Below are 24063 nucleotides of genomic sequence, written 5' to 3'. Positions count from 1 at the left end.
GATATATCACTTTTTCTTTTTCTTTTAAGCATGCCTATAAATAATTGTTATTATGAACATGATAAAACTTCTTTTTTTAAGTGTCTCCCTCCTTTTTCCATTCTCGTATCCAATCTCAGTCCTTCACCTGAAGCTTTCCACCTTTTTAAAAGGGCTAAGAATAACACCTTGAAATTTCAGATATTTCATCCTCATTCAGATGAGTCCAATATTTTTTAATTAAAAATTTATCAGTAAATGTAAGTGAATCACCCTTATTATATCTTATTCCTGAGGAAGTTTTACATTTCTTTATTTGCCAAATTTCATGTTTGGGAGAGTGAAAGGAAGCAAGCCCTAGACTGCTATGGTTGAAAATGAAAGTGGATTGTGAGCTATGCAAATGTAACAAGTGGAGTGTGGATGAAAGGCAAATGTTTTGGGAGGAGATGAATGAGTGCATCAGAAATTTTGATGTAAAGGTTCGAGTATTAGTGATGGGTGATTTGAGTGCATGAATGGGTAATGTATCAGTTGAAGGTGTAACTGGGTGGCATGGGATACCCATGGTAAATGCAAATAATGAACAGTATATAGTCATGAGATGTAAAAGGACTAGTAACTGAGAGTGCTTGACTTAAAATAAGGAATGCAAATACATATACTATAATACTTGGGTGAATGGAGTTAATGATGAACAGCCATTAATTTTATGTAACTGAAAGGTGTTCTAAGGAGAAACTCTTGGGTGTAAATGTGCAGAGAGGGACAGCTGGTGGGATCTGATCACTTCTTGGTGTAGGCAAGGGTGAAAGTTTGTAGAGGTTTTATGAGAAGAGGAAATGGCATGGGTGGAAAGAGGGGGTAATCAGGAGTGAATGAGCATGGAAAAGAGGCTTGTGTAAGCCGATACCAGGAAAGTTTGGGAGAAGAATGGAAAATCATGATAGTAATAGAAATTTGGGGAGTATATGGGATATGGAATGTATATAGGGAAGCAGTTCTTACATGTGTGGGAGAAATGTGGGGCAGGCAAAAGATGGGATGTGAGCATGTGAGAAAGGTTAGTGAGTCATGGGATGAGAAAGGTAAATTGCTGTGGAATGATTAAAGAGAATTGTGTGGGTATTACATCCAAGAAAAGTGTGCCTGGAGATGTACAAGAGGAAGCAACAGGAGGTCAAAAGGAAAGTGTATGAGCTGAAAAGAGGTCAAATGAGAGATGGGGTGAAAGAGTATTAGCAAACTTCAGGGAGAATCCAAAGATATATTGGAAGGAGGTGAACAGTAAGAGGAGAACACAAGAGCAAATTGGAACATCAGCAAGAGCAGATGGAAAACTAATAACAGGCAAAGAGGGGGTGAAGTCGAGTTGAAGTTAATGCTCTGTGGGATTGTTAAATTATGTTAGATGATAGGGTGGCAGATATGTGGTGTTTGGAACATGGAGGTGTCCACAGTCACAGCAAGTGTTATTTGGTGAAAACAGGAGTTGGGGAAAGCCTGGTGAAAGATGGTGTGACAAAATAGATGGATTACCACATCAAAAATCACAAAGTGAAGTATAATGCAAAAAATCATGCTCCACAATTCTAAACACTATACTGCTGTTACAAAATGAAATTACCTTGTATCTAAGGATTGTTTTGATTGCAGCTAAACTGGTAAGTTACCCAACTGTTCTAAAATAGAAATTCTACAATTAAAGTGCTACAAGAGGATGAAAAATAAATATCTTGCTTTCATTCATTTGAGATTGATAAATAATAGCACACCAACTGAAAATTTCACTGCAGTATGATTATTTTTTCTGTGCCACAGTCATTCCAGAAATCCAGGCCTGGATTGTGTAAACTGGAAATTTCCTATTTTCATAAGGATGGAAAACTGTACATATAATCCATTATTGACATATCAAGGATATTAATACAACTTCTGGTAAATGTCCAGTTTAGGGGCACCAGCGAAATAACTTGAGGATATGGAGGAAACGTACATTAGTGGACTCCTCATTCTAAAAGTGATGTATAGCAGGGGAACATGAATTAATTCAATATTTTCTGTTCCGTGATAATGAGGAGGGTTACAGTGATCAGGGAAAATGTAGGGGTTAAAGGAATTAAAATACTTCTAGAAATCAACTTATGAAAACCTCCCCAAATTTCACAGTCGATCTATATTTCCCTTCCTTTGGATGATATATGGAAAAAGTATGAGAATTATGGTCTCGTTTGCATTCAGTTGCTGGGGGGTTTTGTTTGCTGGTAAGACACTGTCTAGACAATCCAGCGTCAGGAAGATGCCGACAAAGTTATTGACACGTTATATCTAAATTAAAATTTGATAAATCTCACCCTTTAGGTGAAGTTTGGTGAGGTTTCCATTTTCGCCCCTCATTTTGTTAGATCATAACTGCCTAACTGTTAGTTGTGTCATAGCAATAGGGTAAATTCTTCAGATCCCTCTCCCCGGCCAGTACCACTTCAACCAAATTTAGGTAACATAACTGCCTAACTGTTAGTCGTGTCATAGCAATAGGGTAAATTCTTCAGATCCCTTTCCCCGGCCAGTACCACTTCAACCGAATGTAGGGAATACAATTATTTTCTTTATTCCATCCATGACCATCATATTTCGTGTGTCGTCACTTTACGCAACTTTCTATGTATTGCATATATATATATTTTTGGAAGGAATTGACATAAAGCCGCTTGGTTTTAATAGGTAACGGTTCACAGCCTATATATTACGTCTCAAGTTCATACGATATTTAATTTTACACATTTTTATCCTAAGCCTACCCTCGTATACGTCGAATTCTCATCAGCAGTTGATCTGAGTCCCATCCACTGGGACCATGATGCACCGGCCGCTGCCTCAGGTAAACAAGAAGGTCTCGCTGGGATAATATGATTTTGTTTATGTAAATAACCTTGATTTATTGTACACTCCTGTACGTTATTGTGATTTTTTGTACATCTTTGGACATTAGTATGAATTATTAAACATCACTGTGCGTTACTGTACTTTGTTCTACATTATTGCACGTAACTTGTCATATATCACTGCTGGTGACAGTTTGTTATACATCTGTGATAAATAGTTGAACATTGCTGTAGTATGTTATACTTCACTATATTCTAATGTCATGATACATTACTGCACGTTCCTACAATTTCGTTATACATCATTGTATGGTACTACAATTCATTGCACTTCACTGTATGATACAATATGTTTTGCATAACTGTGCTTCTCTATACAATATTGTACGCCATTGCACGTCACTTTATATCACTGTAAACCCAGCAAAATAACTATCCTTACATTTTTTATTATATGACAATGGACGATGCATTTAGACTAATGCTTTTGGGGCCTTAACTCGCATTGTAACCCGTTTTTCCTACTTATATTTCTCACTTTGCGGAAAACTAAATATGTAACGTAAATTATACTTCTCAAATTTTACATGCATCGAATATATATATATATATATATATATATATATATATATATATATATATATATATATTATAATTATACTTTGTCGCTGTCTCCCGCGTTAGCGAAGTAGCGCAAGGAAACAGACGAAAGAATGGCCCAATCCACCCACATACACATGTGGGTGGATTAAACGCATAAACGCCCACACACGCACATATACATACCTATACATTTTAACGTATACATACATATGCATATATAGACATATGCATATTCATATATGGTGCCTTCATCCATTCTCGCCGCCACCCTTCACATGAAATTCTCTCTCTCTCTCTCTCTCTCTCTCTCTCTCTCTCTCTCTCTCTCTCTCTCTCTCTCTCTCTCTCTCTCTCGTGAGGTAGCGCTACGATAAGACGACAAAGAGCACACTTTCACACTCAGTCTCTAGCTGTCTTGTGTAATGCACCGAAACCACAGCTCCCTTTCCACCCCTAGGCCCCACAAAACTTTCCATGGTTTATCCCAGACGCTTCACATGCCCTGACAGCACGTCAACCCCGGTATACCACATCATTCCAATTCACTTTATTCCTTGCACGCCTTTCACCCTCCTGTATGTTCAGGTCCCGATCGCTCAAAATCTTTTTCACTCCATCCTTCCACATCCAATTTGGTCTCCCACTTCTCGTTCCCTCCACCTTTGACACACATATCCTCTTTGTCAGTCTTTCCTCACTCATTCTGTTCATGTGACCAAACCATTTCAATACATGTGTATTTTTCAGCACAATGTGTATAAAACCTCAAGGAAAATGAAACACGCGTTACCGGATGTCGGTGTCAAATTTATGTGGACAAGAAAGAGCACTTTTTACATATTTTTCCTACGACAAAGCTATCCAGTTTGTATAGCCCTTCACAAATATTAGTGTTACAATTCTTTGTGTATTTTGTTATAAAAGATTTAATGATATTTCTCGTGATGAGTTACAGTCAATAACAATTAACTTTACTCCAGTCATTACGTCATAATTTCTAATATGATTAGACAGCATTTGATTTTTCTTCTGTTCTTATACTATATTTATATTGCTCAAGTCTAACATAAAGATCCTTACCAGTCTGGCCAACATAAAACATAATACAGTTCCTGTTCTGAGGTCGTTCAGGCAAGGGGTCAGGCATGTCGGGTGTGGAAAAACTCCCTCTGGCTGACATTCAGCTTTTATCACCGTCCGTAATCTGCAAGCACGTTATTCGTGATTCAAAGCGTTCCTTTATTCTGAGGACATGTGACATCCTTTCCTCGTCATCCACTGATAAGTCTATGGTCTTTAACTAAGGACATCTCAAACAACTCGCTTTATCTTCCCTTCACTTTTCCGGTCTGACGATATTATAGTTGTCTCCCGTAGACAGAGCAACTCTGGTTCCCGTTTCTCCTCTAACTGCACCTTGGATGGCTCCAACATTTCTTCACTTCATGAAGCTCCACTTACTAACCCTGTGCCCCTTCCGTAATTTCTCTTCGTACTGTCCGAAAAGCGCTTCATCCTCTAAACACAAGCAAGGTTTATGGTCTTGATGGCATCCATCCCCGTGTGCTGAAAGAGTGTACCTCTAACCTTGGACCTGTGCTTGCTCTGTGCTTACTCCTCCGTTCCATTTCTGTTTAAAAACCAAAACTTTTTCTTTCTCCTTGGAAGCATTCATTGATACATCCCATCCCCAAGAAGGTGACCGTTCTGACCCCTCTAAGTATCATGCTTTTGCTTTGATAGTTACCATATCCAAAGTTTTTAAATCCTTCCTCCACTCCCATATCCCTAAACCTCGAAAATCACAGTTTTCTCTCTGATCACCAGTATGGCTTCCGTAAGGCGAGATCTCGTAGTGATATTCTTACCCTGAAAGATTCTATGGAGTCATGTGTAGTTGCCCTTGACATATCTAAGGCTTTTAACCTGATGTGGCATTGGGGTCTCATCTCTAAGCTCCCCTCTTTAGGCTGCCTTCCCTCAGTTTTCTCCTTCATATCTAGCTTTCTAGCTGATCTGTCTCTGTGGTTGCTCATGGATCAGCCTCTCCCCTTTTCGCCATCAACAGCGGTGTCCCTCGAGGTTCTGTCATCTCCCCTACTTATTTTTCCTCTCCTTTTTTCAACGATTTTCTCTCCGCCACAAATAGTCCATTGCACCCATACACTGCCGACTCATTCACATCCTTCACTTCTGCTTCCTCTTCCCTCACTCGATCTGCATCTCGTCTTGTCACAGGTTCCTCGATAAACTCGGACCGGATATCTCGGTAGGGTAGACAAAATCTTGTTAAGTTTAATGCCTCCAAGACCCAGTTTCTACCCATCTCTGCCTCGAAAACTTACAACTCTCGTCTCTCCCTTGACGGCTCTAATTTTACCTCTTGACTCAATGTACATATATGGCATTACTGTAACCTCCATTCTTTCTTGGAAATCCCACATTACGGGAATAGCTAAGTCTGCCTCTGTGAAACGGTGTCCTGTTTAGATGTCGAAACTTCTTAACAGTTGCTCCGTTTATACAAGGGATTGATTGATCCTTGTATTGAGTACTGCTCTCACATTTGGGATGGTTCTAGCTCTGCATTCTTACTTGACAGCTAAGTCGAAAGCAGCCCCCCTTATAAACTCTTCCAGGCTAACTTCCAGACTTGACCCCCCATGCCCTACGCCGCATGGTTCACTTTCCATTTTCTATAGGTATTTGCTTTTTGCTCCCGAGAGCTGACTTTTTGTGTGCACACAACACTAGCTAGATCACGTAATACTTGGTAAGCTGCTGCGTCACACGGCCATCAGCAACTGTTTCTTTCCATTATTCATTTTTTATTATTATTTATCTTTATTATATCAAAATTACTTTTTTTTTAGAATATGTATGTATGAATGATGACTTCAGTGATACATTAAATAGGGTTGCAGGCCTAATGACCTTCCTCATTGGTCTATGGCCGTGAGACCTAACAAAGCAAGTCAGTGGTGGGCCGTTTTGATACCTGCTTATTTTCTTACACGTCGAAGTTTTGGAACTCTCTACCTTCTCATGTCTTTCCCAATAACTATGACCTCACACATTTTAAAAGACAGGTTTTGCACTTTCTCAGAAATTCGTAAATACTTCCCCTTCTCTTTTCTCTTTCCGTTTCACAGTTCTCTTTATTTCATGAGTGAGCGTTAAGAACAGATGACTGAGTTTTCAGATGAAAGAATCTGCTCGTGGATCGTCCATGTGCTTCTTGTTTTCGAAAGTAATACAACAGCCGTTGTTAGGGAGTAAGGCGCTCCTGTGGCTTCGAGGCTGCGCAAAAATTAGCAGGAAAAACATAGACGAAGCCTCTCCCAAGGTGAATTTGCTCTAGCGTCGTGACCACTAGTGGGGAGACCAGTGACACACACACACACACACGCACATTATAACAAACTAATTATTGTATCAATACAGTTGTGGTTGGTTGATTGTGAGCTTTGCGGTTGGAGATAAGGGTGAGTCACGGTACTAGGATCACATAAGCGTGTCAGTTTCGAAAGGCGAGCAACTTGCCCGGGATTTCACAAGAGCGTTCAGAGGGAATTTATAAGTTCGTTCCTCACATGTTGTAGTGGATGCAACGCTCCGTATGATGAACGTGGGTCTTCAGCAGTAATGGAGCAGGAGATGGGTGGAACTTGTCTTTATGAGGTGAGTGGATCTAAGGAAGGAGACAGTGAGGAATGGGGAAGCTAGAAGTAGATGGTGTACTGAGAAGGGATTGCTTGATGAGATTGAAAATGGAGGGCTTGATCAAGTTGGGTGCGTGCGTCAGTTGCTGGTAGATATGATGTGAAGTTATGTGTGTGAGGATGTGCATTTAAAAACGTGGGTGAGGCGAGTGGTATGACAGTCGGGTAGTATTGGTTTGTGGTTATTTGTATCACTGGATGATTTTTCCTCATATTGCCGCTTCTTAATTCACACACACACACACACACACACACACACTTTTTATTGTTTTCCGCCGTTTTCCGAGGCCGCTTCATATGACCTGGTTCAGTCCATTCATAGCACGTCGTCTCCTGTATACGACATCGTCCCAGTTCACTCTATCCTGTGCACGCTTTTCACCCTCTTGCATGTCCAATCCCCGGTCACTCAAAATCTACACTCCACTTCCAATATGGTCTCCTGCTTCTCCTTGTCCCCTCCACTTTGCGACACATATATCCTCGTTGTCAACCTCTCCTCACTCATTCTCTCCTTATGCTCAAACCATTTCAGCGCACCCTCTTCAGCTATCTCAACCTCTCTTTTATATTATCACGTCTCAGTGGGAGTATGGACAGTCTCGTCAAAGAACTTAGTATTCCTAAGGAATTCACATTTTCCTGCTGCACGAAGTAGCACAGCCTTAGGCTGCAGGAACCTGGGTGGCTCCAAGTACTCACTGGCATGTGCCGTGTTCAGGCACAGTTGTCGGGCGGGGTCACCAGGTGGACGTGACTGCGGTTAGAGATGATCTCACTGTTCCCCTGAGGATCATGTTTCTCCCCGCCCACCTCCTCCTCCTCCTCCTCCTGCCTCGGGGTTCTAACCCGCCTTTCCTAGAGTTGCAGAGTGACACATGAACGCAGGAGTATTTATAACAGCACAAGCTCCTCTCACTCAGTAAATGTTGCCAACTTAGCATGTGTTCTTGTGTTATATTTTTGACACCATTGTTTATTGATAAGTTGGTTACGTGGAAGATCAATTAAACCTTCTCGACATTTATACCTCTGCGAAGTGTTTGTATGCCTTTATGTTGTTTTTTTTTAATAGCGTGTATTTCTTGATTATCCCCACATTAATTTCTCTATAATATCGCAATTTTTTGTAATATATCCACAGGAAAGGCCTTATATATCTCTTATTCGTGTACCTCAGGAAAAGCTTCATTAACCCCCCAGAGAAGGTTTCATGTACCCCCAGACAGATATCACGTCCATCAAGACAAGGCTTCAGTTACCTCCAGGAGAGGCTTCATGTAGTACCCGAGGTAAGCTTCCGTGTAGCTGCTGAGTAGGATTCCCCTTCGTGCTGACAGCTTCACGTACCCCAGGAATAAAGGCCTTGCGTACCGTCAGTAAACGTCTCGTGTACCCCAAAACAAGGCTTTGATTACCCGCAAGATAGGCTTCCTGTTCGACCACATAGGGTTTCATGTACCTATAGGAAAGGCTTCGAACTCAGGTTTACATCTGTAACATGGAGGTTGTAGTTAGAAAAGAAACAAATGGACGGTGAATGGCGTGTACAGGAGAGTGAATCGAGACGGTGTTGTATAGTCGGTGACGTGTGTTCAGTAGACTGAACCAGGTCACGTAAAGCGGCCGTGGGATCCCAACCATGGAAAGGTCTGAGGGGCCTGATTGTTGATAAGGAGCTGTTGCTTCGGTGCTCTACACATGACAGCTCGAGAATGGATGTGAGCGAATGCGACCTTTCTCCATCTGCTCCTGGCGCTACTTTGCTAACGCGGGAAACTGCATACAAGTATATATATATATATATATATATATATATATATATATATATATATATATATATATGTAGGAAGAGAGGAAAGTGATTGGTTCTCAGTGAATGTAGGTTTGCGGCAGGGGTGTGTGATGTCTCCATGGTTGTTTAATTTGTTTATGGATGGGGTTGTAAGGGAGGTAAATGCAAGAGTCCTGGAAAGAGGGGCAAGTATGAAGTCTGTTGGGAATGAGAGAGCTTGGGAAGTGAGTCAGTTGTTGTTCGCTGATGATACAGCGCTGGTGGCTGATTCATGTGAGAAACTGCAGAAGCTGGTGACTGAGTTTGGTAAAGTGTGTGGAAGAAGAAAGTTGAGAGTAAATGTGAATAAGAGCAAGGTTATTAGGTACAGTAGGGGTGAGGGTCAAGTCAATTGGGAGGTGAGTTTGAATGGAGAAAAACTGGAGGAAGTGAAGTGTTTTAGATATCTGGGAGTGGATCTGTCAGCGGATGGAACCATGGAAGCGGAAGTGGATCATAGGGTGGGGGAGGGGGCGAAAATTTTGGGAGCCTTGAAAAATGTGTGGAAGTCGAGAACACTATCTCGGAAAGCAAAAATGGGTATGTTTGAGGGAATAGTGGTTCCAACAATGTTGTATGGTTGCGAGGCGTGGGCTATGGATAGAGATGTGCGCAGGAGGATGGATGTGCTGGAAATGAGATGTTTGAGGACAATGTGTGGTGTGAGGTGGTTTGATCGAGTAAGTAACGTAAGGGTAAGAGAGATGTGTGGAAATAAAAAGAGCGTGGTTGAGAGAGCAGAAGAGGGTGTTTTGAAATGGTTTGGGCACATGGAGAGAATGAGTGAGGAGAGATTGACCAAGAGGATATATGTGTCGGAGGTGGAGGGAACGAGGAGAAGAGGGAGACCAAATTGGAGGTGGAAAGATGGAGTGAAAAAGATTTTGTGTGATCGGGGCCTGAACATGCAGGAGGGTGAAAGGAGGGCAAGAAATAGAGTGAATTGGAGTCATGTGGTATACAGGGGTTGACGTGCTGTCAGTGGATTGAAGCAAGGCATGTGAAGCGTCTGGGGTAAACCATGGAAAGCTGTGTAGGTATGTATATTTGCGTGTGTGGACGTGTGTATGTACATGTGTATGGGGGGGGGGGGGTTGGGCCATTTCTTTCGTCTGTTTCCTTGCGCTACCTCGCAAACGCGGGAGACAGCGACAAAGTATAAAAAAAAAAAAAAAAAAATATATATATATATATATATATATATATATATATGTATATATATATATATATATATATATATATATATATATATATATATATATATATATATATATATTTTTTTTTTTTTTTTTTTTTTTTTCTTATTTTTTTTTATTTTTTTTTTTTTTCTTATTTTGCTTTGTCGCTGTCTCCCGCGTTTGCGAGGTAGCGCAAGGAAACAGACGAAAGAAATGACCCAACCCACCCCCATACACATGTATATACATAAACGCCCACACATGAACATATACGTACCTATACATTTCAACATATGCACACACACACATATACATATATACACGTACACATCCACACCTAATGCCATTCGTTCCCATCGCCACCCCGCCACACATGAAATGGCACCCCCTCCCCCCGCGCGCTCACGAGATAGCGCTTGGAAAAGACAAAAAAGGCCACATTCGTTCACACTCAGTCTCTAGCTGTAATGTGTAACGCACCGAAACCACAGCTCCCTTTCCACATCTGCCCCACGAAACTTTCCATGGTTTACCCCAGACGCTTCACATGCCCTGGTTCAATCCATTGACAGCACGTCCACCCCAGTATACCACATCATTCCAATTCACTCTATTCCTTGCACGCCTTTCACCCTCCTGTATGTTCAGGCCCCGATCGCTCAAAATCTTTTTCACTCCATCCTTCCACCTCCAGTTTGGTCTCCCACTTCCCCTCGTCCCCTCCACCTCTGACACATATATCCTCTTTGTCAATCTTTCCTCTTTCATTCTCTCCCTGCGACCGAACCATTTCAATACACCCTCTTCTGCTCCCTGAACCACACTCTTTTTATTACCACACATCTCTCTTACCCTATCATTACTTACTCGATGAAACCACCTCAAACCACATATTGTCCTCATACATCTCATTTCCAACACATCCACCCTCCTCCGCACAACCCTATCTATAGCTCACGCCTCGCAACCATATAACATTGTTGGAACCACTATCCTTCAAACAAACCCAATTTTGCTCTCGTCTTCCACACATTCTTCAACATTCTCAGAACCTTCTCCCCCTCCCCATCCTTGTGACTCACTTCCGCTTCTATGGTTCCATTCGCTGCTGAATCCACTCCCAGATTTCTAAAACACTTCACTTCCTCCAGTTTTTCTCTATCCAGACACGAATTAGCTTGTCCCTCAACCCTCATGAACCTAATAACCATGCTCTTATTCTCATTTACTCTCAACTTTCTTCTTTCCCACACTTTACCAAACTCAGTCACCAACTTCTCCAGGTTCTTACCCGAATCAGACACCAGCGCTGTATCATCAGCGAACAACTGACTCACTTCCCAAGCCCTCTCATCCAGAACAGACTGCCTACTTGCCCCTCTCTCCAAAACTCTTGCATTCACCTCCCTAACAGCCCCATCTATAGACAAATTAAACAGCCATGGAGACATCACGCACCCCTGCTTCAAACCGACATTTAATGGGAACCAATCACTTTCCTCTCTTCCTACTCGTACACATGTCTTACATCCTTCATAGAAATGTTCATTGCATCTTAACTCCCACACCATATACTCTTAATGCCTTCCACAAGGCATCTCTCCAGATCCATAAATGCTACATACAAATCCAAAGGAAACACCTGATCCACACATCCTCTACCACTTCTGAAACCACACTGCTCTTCCCCAATCTGATGCTCTGTACATGCCTTCACCCTCTCAGTCAATGCCCTCCTATATAATTTCCCAGGAATACTCAACAAACTTATACCTCTGTAATTTGAACACTCACTTTTATCCCCTTTGCCTTTATACAATGGCACTATGCATGCATTCCGCCAATCCTCAAGCACTTCACCATGAACCATACATACATTGATTATCCTTACCAACCAGTCAAAGCACAGTCACCCCCCTTTTTTAATAAATTCCATTGCAATAACATCCAAACCCTCCGCTTTGCCAGTTTTCATCTTCCGCAAAGCTTTCACTACCTCTTCTCTGTTTTCCCCCTGACCCTCTCACTTCGCACACCACCTCGACTAAAACATCCTGTATCTGCCACTCTATCATCAAACATATTCAACAAACCTTCAAAATACTCACTCCATCTCCTCACTTCACCACTACTTGTTATCACCTCTCCATTAGACCCCTTCACCGATATTCCCATTTGTTCTCGTCTTACGCAGTTTATTTACCTCCTTCCAAAATATTTTTTTATTCTCCCTAAAATTTGATGATACTCTTTCACCCCAATTCTCATTTGCCCTCTTTTTCACCTCTTTTATACATCTCCTCATTCGCACTACTTCCCTGCAAAAATCGTCCAAATGCCTCTCTTCTCTTTCACTAACAATTTTACTTCTTCCCACCACTCACTATCCTTTCTAATCTGTCCACCTTCCACCTTTCTCATGCCACAAGCATCTCTTGCGCAAGCCATCGCTGCTTCCGTAAATACATCCCATTCCTCCCCCACTCCCCTTACGTAGTTTGCTCTCACCTTTTTCCATTCTGCTCTCAATCTCTTCTGGTACTTCCTCACACAAGTCTCCTTTCCAAGCTCACCCACTCTCACTACTCTCTTCACCCCAGCATTATATCTTTTCTGAAAGCCTTTACAAATCTTCACCTTCGCCTCCACAAGATAATGATCAGACATCCCTCCAGTTGCCCCCCTCAGCACATTATAATCCACAAGTCTTTCTTTCACGCTCCTATCAATTAACACATAATCCAGTAATGCTCTCTGGCCATCTCTCCTATTTACATACGTATACTTATGTATATCTCTTTTTAAACCAGGTATTCCCAATCACCAGTCCTTTTTTCAGCACACAAATCTACAAGCTCTTCACTATTTCCATTTACAACACTGAACATTCCATGTACGCCAATTATACCCTCAACTGCCACGTTACTCACCTTTGCATTAAAATCACCCATCACTATAACACTCACTCATGACCAGGTGCATAGACACCAATAATCACTCGTCTCTCTCCATCCACTTTCAGTTTTACCCATATCAATCTAGAGTTTACTTTCTTGCACTCTATCACATATTTCAACAACTAATGCTTCAGGAGTAGTGCTTCTCCTTCCTTTGATCTTGTCCTCTCACCAACCCCTGACTTTACTCCGAGACATTCCCAAATCACTCTTCCCCTTTACCCTTGAGCTTCGTTTCACTCAGAGCCAAAACATCCAGGTTTCTATCCTCAAACATACTACCTATCTCTCCTTTTTTCTCGTCTTTGTTACATCCACACACATTTATATATATATATATATATATATATATATATATATATATATATATATATATATATATATATATATATGCAGACGTTTATACACATGTGCATACATATTCATACTTGCTTGCCTTCCATTTCTGGCGCGACCCAGGACAACCAGGGCATGTGTAACGTCTGGGGTAAACCATGGAAAGTTTTGTGGGGCCTGGATGTGGATAGGGAGCTGTGGTTTCGATGCATTATACATGACAGCTAGTGACTGAGTGTGAACGAATGTGGCTTCTTTTGTCTGTTTTCCTGGCACTACCTCGCTGAAGCAGGGGGTTGCGATGCTGTTTCGTGTGGGGTGGGGTATCGCTAGGAATGGATGAAGGGAAGCAAGTATGAATATATACAGGTGTATATATGTATATGTCTGTGTATAGACTGGATGGGCCATTCTTCGTCTGTTTCCTGGCGATATATATATATATATATATATATATATATATATATATATATATATATATATATATATATGTTGGAAAGGATCACAATTTTGCGCGTGATCAAGATATTCCTATGAGTCCACGGGGAAAATGAAACACGAAAAGCTCCCAAGTGTACTTTCGTGTAATAATCACATCATCAGGGGAGACACAAGTGAGAAATGTAAGTCAGTTGATATACATCGAAGAGACGAAGCTAGGACGCCATTTGGCGTCCTTTCCAATATATATTATATATATATATATATATATATATATATATATATATATATATATATATATATATATATATATATAGATAGATAGATAGATAGATAGGTCTCTTAGCCGCCATGACTGCTACCTGGGTTGACCTCGCACCCAAATGTGAGTCATGTGTCGACCTCGTACTCATAGCATAGTTTAATTTCCAGCCTGGCTTCCCGTGTGCAGTGTTCACGTGGCAAGGCACAGCAGTGTGGCGCGTCTCTGGCAGGTCTTTGTTTTCAAGTGGTATGTTATCGATTTTATGACACATGATCCGTGTGCATATGAGTAGACATGCTTACATACTGCCGCACCCTCGCACGAAGCTCAGTAGATACAGAGATCTATATTGCATATTGTTCCTGCCAGAGAATAGATATATACGAATGCAATCATTCATATCATTAACGAATGCGATTTTTTTCCTGGTCATATTAATCTTGCACGAGATTGGATCTTTTTATTGAGTATAGGCCATTATGTGTATACATTCGTATGTGATATGGGTCATATGATTAGCTGACTGAATTGTTGTAATAACTAAATCTACATGCCTCGCTAAATGACTGATAATGTTTTCATGTAAGTTTAATAAAGCGTTGCCAACTTATTTTTTTTCTTTTTGTCTCGTGGAGCAGGTTAACGTAGTGCGATCGTGTTTCCCTTCCTAGAAGTAGATGATCTTAAGTAACAATACCCTTTAGTAGACGTATCAAATTAAATGGCACGATTATATAATGGAAACTGCTTTCTGGCTATAATGAGGCGTGTTGTTCCCTTTTTTCATGTTTCTGTAATCTCACAGTTAATAATTAAAGACGTGTGGTGTTTCAAGGGGTATCCCTGAAGCAGGCGACCATTCTTGAGCTTCTATGATTTTTATTTTATTTTACTTGACACAATGCGAAACTTAGTTAAACCTCGTTATAGTGACCTTGTGATGAACTTTCATTTTTCTAATCTTTTAAGTTGTGGTCTTTTGGTTATGTGTCCATACTACGTTTTAGGGTGAAATACCTTCCAGTTAATTTGTATCATGAGAAATATGGTCATTGTCAAGTCCTGTAGCCAAAAACATGATGTATTTGTGTTACTGGGACGGGCGTTTGGAAGGACGGATGACGTTCGATAGAGCAGCATTTCTTAATATCATTTTAGAATTCGTGTTTTAACCTCATATTTTGGATATTATGATTTTTGTAAATTTTGAGAAAATCTATAGGTATGTAGTAAAGATTTACAATTATCAGATTGCCTAAGGATACCTCGACATAATTTAGCTTTCTCTTCAGAAATACACCAAAACAAGAACGAAAACAACAGTTGGCAGCCTGCAAAAAGGAAAAACAGCGCCATGAAGTTTTAGCACCCTGAAAGTTTGCCGTTTATGCAAAGCCTGGCAACGAGTGTGGGCGTAGTGACCTCTGGTGTGGGTGTGGTGACCTCGGGAGTCAGGACTGGGATAGCTGGACTCATGAATTTAGCAGCACAGGGGGCGACAGACCCCTCCGCCAGTGGGGGGGTCTTCTCTGTCAACTTCAACCAAGATTACTCGTAAGGACAATTGATTTTGCATCTGTCATCATTTCAAGTGTATTACCATAAAATTTGTGTCAGTTTCTGGCTGAGTGTTGTTTATGGTATCATTCATTAATATGGACAATATTGAGTGTGAGTCAATAAACCACTGTGCATATGGCATTAACAGCTGCTTTTGAACTTTGATCCATCTTATGAAACCATTCATTAATTCTGGTAAAAAAACATTTGGTAATTTTCAAGACATTGCCTTGCCACCTTTCCAACAATGGAATCTATCAGAACTTCTGGAATAGGTTAATAGGTGTGTAAGTCTATCCTTTAATGATTTTTATATTGATTTTTCATTTAGCTATTTATGGATTAAGATTGGCAGAACATGCTTGATGTTAATGCATTTGTGAAGATAACTAAGTCGATAGTGGGGAGGGCTGTGAATGTAAGGGAAAATGGGGGTCATTGTAAATGTAGCTGAAACACGGGCTGAAATTTAGAAAATGAAAACATGAAGACCTTTAACAGTCAAGATTTGTTTTAATTTTCAATGTTATGGTCAAAATGTACCAAACACATGCAAGATTTTTGTTGCACCACCTTTCAGATAATTTAGTCTAACAAGTGACATCCAGCCTTTCTACAAGGATTCATTTTTTGTTGTACAATATAGAACACCACATTAATACAGTGGTATTTCTGCAATAAATCTCCACTCTTGGGAGTCTGGTGAAATATTTGTAGGATCTGTTGATTTCTGCATTTAACGTACTTGTGTAAAATGTGATTTATTAACCTTGCTTATTAATTGAACTGTATAACTCGAATCAGTATTAGCTTATCAACATCAAAATAAAAAGAAGTCTTCATCATGCTTCCCCAGTTATAATGCATTCATGTCAGTTAAGTGCTACAATTTCTAAAGAAATTCTGTTGGATTTAACAGTTGATGAGGGAGGAGTGACTAAACTTGTATGTATAATATTCGGTGCTACTGTATTGGTATTTTTGAAAAATAACTTCAGAGAGCAGTCAAAAGTATGCTAGAAATTAGAACTGTGGGGGGTGATAATTTTGGGTATCTACTAGTTTAAGAACACCACATTATTATCTTTGGAGCGTGATTCATGTTCTGCATTGGTACTAGCAGCATAATGAGGCAAACTTAGAATAAAAGTGGAAAAGCATTCTTGTGCTGTAGTATTTGGTATTAATTTGATAGTTATGAAGGCTGGGAAGATCAGGGAAAATGTTTGGGTAATTAATGTAAAAGTAGCACAATGCCAAATCAGCAGAACTTAATAAAAACCTCATCTCACATCCCCTACTGGCTGAGGTGTACTATAATTTTTAATGTATTTGTTGAAACACCACCATTTTGGTGTGTTGCCACTATCTCTTTGGTTATTGTTTCCATGGTGGTGCATTCACTAATGGATATGTTTAATGTATAAAAAGCACTTTTGGCATGTTTTTTTATGATGGCAGCAAACATTATTCATCATGAGATGGCTGGAAAAACAGGTGGTATGACATTGGTGCATTTTAACTAGAATATTGAATATGCATATAATATACAACTTTAGGGACACGACAGAAATAGGAGGAAAAGAATTTCAGTGGACTCGTTGCATGTAGTAGAAGCAACTTAGTCCTGTACTGTATTATTTGGAACATTAAATATATATATGTACATATATTTAGCAGGGGGCTGGAAATCCTCCCTTTCAGTTTTTTACTTTTCCAAAAGAAGGAGCCAAATGAGGATTTTCCTCTTATAGGCTCATTTCTCTGTTCTTAACACTACCTCACTAATGTGGGAAATGGCCAATATGTATGAAGATATATTTTTTCTTTTTATTATTATTACACTTTGTCGCTGTCTCCCACGTTAGTGAGTTAGCGCAAGGAAACAGACGAAAGTATGGCCCAACCCACCCACATACACATGTATATACATACACGTCCTCACACGCACATATACATACGTATACTTTTCAACGTATACAAACATATACAGACACATACGTATATACACATGTACATATTCATACTTGTTGCCTTTAACCATTCCCGTCGCCACCCCACCACACATGAAATGGCACCCCCCTGCGCGCGAGAGGTTGCGCTACGAAAAGACAACAAAGGTCACATTCATTCACACTTGGTCTCTACCTGTCATGTGTAATGCACTGAAACCACAGCTCCTTTTCCACATCTAGGCTCCACAAAACTTTCCATGGTTTACATCAGATGCTTCACATGCCCTGGTTCAATCCATTGACAGCACGTCGATCCCAGTATACCACAATTCACTCTATTCCTTGCATGCCTTTCACCCTCCTGTATGTCGAGACCCTGATCGCTCAAAATCTTTTTCACTCAATTCTTTCACCTCCAGTTTGATCTCCCACTTCTCGTTCCCTGCACCTCTGACATGGATATCCTCTTTGTCAATCTTTTGTCTCTCTCTATGTGACCAAACCATTTCAATACACCCTCTTCTGCTCTCTGAACCACACTCTTTTTATTGCCACACATCTCTCTTACCCTTTCATTACTTACTCGATCAAACCACCTCACACCACATATTGTCCTGAAACATCTCATTTCCAACACATTCACCCTCCTCCGCACAACCCTATCTATAGCCCACGCCTCGCAACCATATAACATTGTTGGAACCACTATTCCTTCAAACATACCCATTTTTGCTCTCCGAGATAACGTTCTCCCTTCCACACATTCTTCAATGCTCCCAGAATCTTCGCCCCCTCCCCAACTCTGTGACTCACTTCCACTTCCATGGTTCCATCCGCTGCTATATCCACTCCCAGATATCTAAAACACTTCACTTTCTCCAGTTTTTCTCCATTCAAACTTACCTCCCAAATGACTTGTCCCTCCACCCTATTGAACCTAACAATCTTGCTCTTATTCCCATTTATTCTCAGCTTTCTTTTTTCACACACTTTACCAAACACAGTCACCAGCTTTTGCAGTTTCTCAGTCAAATTAGCCACCAGCGCTGTATCATCAGCGAACACCAACTGACTCACTTCCCAAGCCCTCTCATCCACAATAGACTGCATACTTGCCCCTCTTTCCAAAACTCTTGCATTCATCTCCCTAACAACCCCATCCATAAACAAATTTAACAACCATGGAGATATCATGCACCCCTGCCGCAAACCTACATTCACTGAGAACCGATCACTTTCCTCTCTTCCTACTAGTACACATGCCTTACATCCTCGATAAAAACTTTCCACTTCTAATAGCAACTTACCTCTTACACCATATACTCTTAATACCTTCCACAGAGCATCTCTATCAATATATATATTTATATTTATTTATTTTGCTTTGTCACTGTCTCCCGCATTAGCGAGGTAGCGCAAGGAAACAGATGAAAGAATGGCCCAACCCACCCACATACACATGTATATACATACACGTCCACACGCGCAAATATACATACCTATACATCTCAATGTATACAAATATATACGCACACAGACATATACATATATACATATTTACATAATTCATACTGTTTGCCTTTATTTATTCCCATCCCCACCTCGCCACACATGGAATAACAACCCCCTCCCCCCTCATGTGTGCGAGGTAGCACTAGGAAAGGACAATATATATATATATATATATATATATATATATATATATATATATATATATATATATATATATATATATATTGGGAGGTGAGTTTGAATGGAGAAAAACTGGAGGAAGTGAAGTGTTTTAGATATGTGGGAGTGGATCTGGCAGCGGATGGAACCATGGAAGCGGAAGTGGATCATAGGGTGGGGGAGGGGGCGAAAATTCTGGGAGCCTTGAAGAATGTGTGGAAGTCGAGAACATTATCTCGGAAAGCAAAAATGGGTATGTTTGAAGGAATAGTGGTTCCAACAATGTTGTATGGTTGCGAGGCGTGGGCTATGGATAGAGTTGTGCGCAGGAGGATGGATGTGCTGGAAATGAGATGTTTGAGGACAATGTGTGGTGTGAGGTGGTTTGATCGAGTAAGTAACGTAAGGGTAAGAGAGATGTGTGGAAATAAAAAGAGCGTGGTTGAGAGAGCAGAAGAGGGTGTTTTGAAATGGTTCAGGCACATGGAGAGAATGAGTGAGGAAAGATTGACCAAGAGAATATATGTGTCGGAGGTGGAGGGAACGAGGAGAAGAGGGAGACCAAATTGGAGGTGGAAAGATGGAGTGAAAAAGATTTTGTGTGATTGGGGCCTGAACATGCAGGAGGGTGAAAGGAGGGCAAGGAATAAAGTGAATTGGAGCGATGTGGTATACCGGGGTTTACGTGCTGTCAGTGGATTGAATCAAGGCATGTGAAGCGTCTGGGGTAAACCATGGAAAGCTGTGTAGGTATGTATATTTGCGTGTGTGGACGTATGTATATACATGTGTATGGGGGTGGGTTGGGCCATTTCTTTCGTCTGTTTCCTTGCGCTACCTCGCAAACGCGGGAGACAGCGACAAAGCAAAAAAATATATATATATATATATATATATATTATATATATATATATATATATATATATATATATATATATATATGTATATTATTTTTTTTTATTATACTTTGTCGCTGTCTCCCGCGTTTGCGAGGTAGCGCAAGGAAACAGACGAAAGAAATGGCCCAACCCCCCCCATACACATGTATATACATACGTCCACACACGCAAATATACATACCTACACAGCTTTCCATGGTTTACCCCAGACGCTTCACATGCCTTGCTTCAATCCACTGACAGCACGTCAACCCCGGTATACCACATCGCTCCAATTCACTCTATTCCTTGCCCTCCTTTCACCCTCCTGCATGTTCAGGCCCCGATCACACAAAATCTTTTTCACTCCATCTTTCCACCTCCAATTTGGTCTCCCTCTTTGGAGGTGGAAAGATGGAGTGAAAAAGATTTTGTGTGATCGGGGCCTGAACATGCAGGAGGGTGAAAGGAGGGCAAGGAATAGAGTGAATTGGAGCGATGTGGTATACCGGGGTTGACGTGCTGTCAGTGGATTGAAGCAAGGCATGTGAAGCGTCTGGGGTAAACCATGGAAAGCTGTGTAGGTATGTATATTTGCGTGTGTGGACGTATGTATATACATGTGTATATATATATATATATATATATATATATATATATATATATATATATATATATATATATATAAATGAAAGGGTGAAAGGAGGGCAAGGAATAGAGTGAATTGGATCGATGTGGTATACCGGGGTTGACGTGCTGTCAGTGGATTGAATGAGGGCATGTGAAGCGTCTGGGGTAAACCATGGAAAGCTGTGTAGGTATGTATATTTGCGTGTGTGGACGTATGTATATACATGTGTATGAGGGTGGGTTGGGCCATTTCTTTCGTCTGTTTCCTTGCGCTACCTCGGAAATGTGGGAGACAGCGACAAAGCAAAAAAAAAATATATATATATATATATGACTGAGTTTGGTAAAGTGTGTGAAAGAAGAAAGTTAAGAGTAAATGTGAATAAGAGCGAGGTTATTAGGTACAGTAGGGTTGAGGGTCAAGTCAATTGGGAGGTAAGTTTGAATGGAGAAAAACTGGAGGAAGTAAAGTGTTTTAGATATCTGGGAGTGGATCTGGCAGCGGATGGAACCATGGAAGCGGAAGTGGAACATAGGGTTGGGGAGGGGGCGAAAATTCTGGGAGCCTTGAAGAACGTTTGGAAGTCGAGAACATTATCTTGGAAAGCAAAAATGGGTATGTTTGAAGGAATAGTGGTTCCAACAATGTTGTATGGTTGCGAGGCGTGGGCTATGGATAGAGTTGTGCGCAGGAGGATGGATGTGCTGGAAATGAGATGTTTGAGGACAATGTGTGGTGTGAGGTGGTTTGATCGAGTAAGTAACGTAAGGGTAAGAGAGATGTGTGGAAATAAAAAGAGCATGGTTGAGAGAGAGAAGGGTGTTTGTGAATGGTTGCTGGGACATGAGAAATGAGTGAGGAAGATGACGAGGATTTGGAGTGGTGGGAAGAGGAAGTGAGAGAAAGGAAAGGAGGTGAAGGATTGGATGAAAAAGATGTTGAGTGTGGGAGCCTGAACATGCAGGAGGGTGAAAGGCGGCAAAAGGAATAGAGTGAATTTGGAAAAAGATGTGGAAGGGTTAGTGTGTCAGGATTGACAGGGAGTGAAGATGGGTAACCCTGCAAAACGTGGGCTGGAGGGAAAGAGCGTGGTTGGTGCATTAGAAGAGGATGATGTGAAGAATGGGTTTGGTGTTTTTCAAGTGCTATAACATGAGTGGGAGGGGTTGTTATTCCATGTGTGGCGAGGTTATGGGAAAATGGGCTAAACAGTATGAATTGTAATGTGTATAAATGTTGGTAAGATAAATGTATACATTTGGATGTATAGTTGATAATTTGCGTGTGTGACTGTGTATGTATATAATGTGTATGTGGGAGGTTGGGCCATTCTTCATGGTTCTTGCGAGCTACCATTCGCTAAGAGGAGACCAACAAACAAATAAAAGTTATGTTATATATTCTCTTTTTTTCTTTCTAACTATTCGATTTGACGTGCGAGTAGGTTAGAGAGGATGTTTTTTGGAATTCACGGTTGTTTCTTTTGGGAAAATTAAGAGTGTGAGAAATAAAAGACGTGGATTGAGAGAGCATAGGTGTTTTGAAATTGGTCAATAAGATATGAGTAGAAGATTACAAAGATATATGTATGAGGATAGAGAAAGGAGACCAATATGAGTAAGATGGAGTAAAAAGATTTTGTTATCGGCTAAATGCAGAGGGTGAAAGGAGGGCAAGGAATAGAGTGAATTGGATCGATGTGGTATACTGGGGTTGACGTGCTGTCAGTGGATTGAATCAGGCATGTGAAGCGTCTGGGGTAAACCATGGAAAGCTGTGTAGGTATGTATATTTGCGTGTGTGGACGTATGTATATACATGTGTATGAGGGGGGATTGCGAGCCCCCTTCCCTCGTCTTGTCCTTCTACCATCGCAAATGTGGGAAAACAACCACCAGGAAAGCATATAAAAAAATAAATATATAATTTATATATGATATTGTAACATAGTTGAATAGATAAAATAAAAAGTAATGTAAATAAACAATATATAGATGTACATATTTATATGCTCTTGAGTCCATTCCGTGATCTTGCAAGGAAAGCATCTGACTGTAGCGAGGAAGCTGGAAAAGTAAAAGGTTTTACATAAATTTTAGGAGTATGGGACTGCTTGCCTATACAGTCGATGTACCATGGAACCCGGAGTGTAACATGCTTGGGTTCAGCCGAAAAATCATGACCCATGAAGACATTTCGAAGTTCGATTATCTTGATTCCTTGTGTTAAGCGAATAAAACTTTGTATGTTTTAACCATTGGTACATTCTTGTTTCCACCTGACCAAACTCTTGTATTTCGTCACTCATTCTTTTGAAATGGTTTGGGCACATGGAGAGAATGAGTGAGGAAAGATTGACCAAGAGGATAAATGTGTCAGAGGTGGAGGGAACGAGGAGAAGTGGGAGACCAAATTGGAGGTGGAAGGATGGAGTGAAAAAGATTTTGTGTGATCGGGGCCTGAACATGCAGGAGGGTGAAAGGCGTGCAAGGAATAGAGTGAATTGGAACGATGTGGTATACCGGGGTCGACGTGCTGTCAATGGATTGAATCAGGGCATGTGAAGCATCTGGGGTAAACCATGCAAAGCGTGTGGGGCCTGGATGTGGAAAGGGAGCTGTGGTTTCGGTGCATTATTACATGACAGCTAGAGACTGAGTGTGAACGAATGGGGCCTTTGGTGTTTTTCCTAGTGCTACCTCACACACTTGAGGGGGAGGGGTTGTTATTCCATGTGTGGCGAGGTTGCGATGGGAACAAATAAGGGCAGACAGTATGAATTATGTACATGTGTATATATGTATATGTCTGTGTGTGTATATATATGTATACATTGAGATGTATAGGTATGTATATTGTGCGTGTGTGGACATGTATGTATATAGATGTGTATGTGGGCGGGTTGGGCCATTCTTTCATCTGTTTCCTTGCGCTACCTCGCTAACGCGGGAGACAGCAACAAAGCAAAATAAAAAAATTATGATAATATAATATATATTCTTCTTTTTCTTTCTAACTATTCGCCATTTCCCGCGTTAGCGAGGTAGCGTTAAGAACAGAGGACTGGGCCTTTTTTGGAATATCCTCACCTGGCCCCCTCTGTTCCTTCTTTTGGAAAATTAAAGAGATGTGTGGAAGTAAAAAGAGCGTGGTTGAGAGAGCAGAAGA

General features: G+C 40.8%; 1 protein-coding gene across 3 annotated transcripts in view; it reads left to right on the top strand.

Annotated features, from left to right (window-relative positions):
* The window catches only part of LOC139751799 (WD repeat domain phosphoinositide-interacting protein 2-like), a 136514-nt gene that overhangs the window by 23126 nt on the left and 89325 nt on the right, over positions 1-24063 (top strand). Inside the window, exons 1-3 of one of the 3 annotated variants that reach the window (XM_071667347.1) lie at positions 7064-7148; positions 8334-8481; positions 15493-15754. In XM_071667347.1, coding sequence (XP_071523448.1) covers positions 15588-15754 — 167 coding nt within the window. In that variant the 5' untranslated portion in view covers positions 7064-7148; positions 8334-8481; positions 15493-15587. Of the gene's footprint in view, positions 1-6998; positions 7149-8333; positions 8482-15492; positions 15755-24063 lie in introns of those variants that run through there. The other 2 variants (XM_071667348.1, XM_071667349.1) reach the window with 2 other exon arrangements.

Source organism: Panulirus ornatus, chromosome 12, assembly GCF_036320965.1.
Source record: "Panulirus ornatus isolate Po-2019 chromosome 12, ASM3632096v1, whole genome shotgun sequence".
Classification (NCBI taxonomy): domain Eukaryota; kingdom Metazoa; phylum Arthropoda; class Malacostraca; order Decapoda; family Palinuridae; genus Panulirus; species Panulirus ornatus.
The sequence above is the reverse complement of the archived record's forward strand: the minus strand, read 5'-3'. Positions and strand labels throughout refer to the sequence as shown.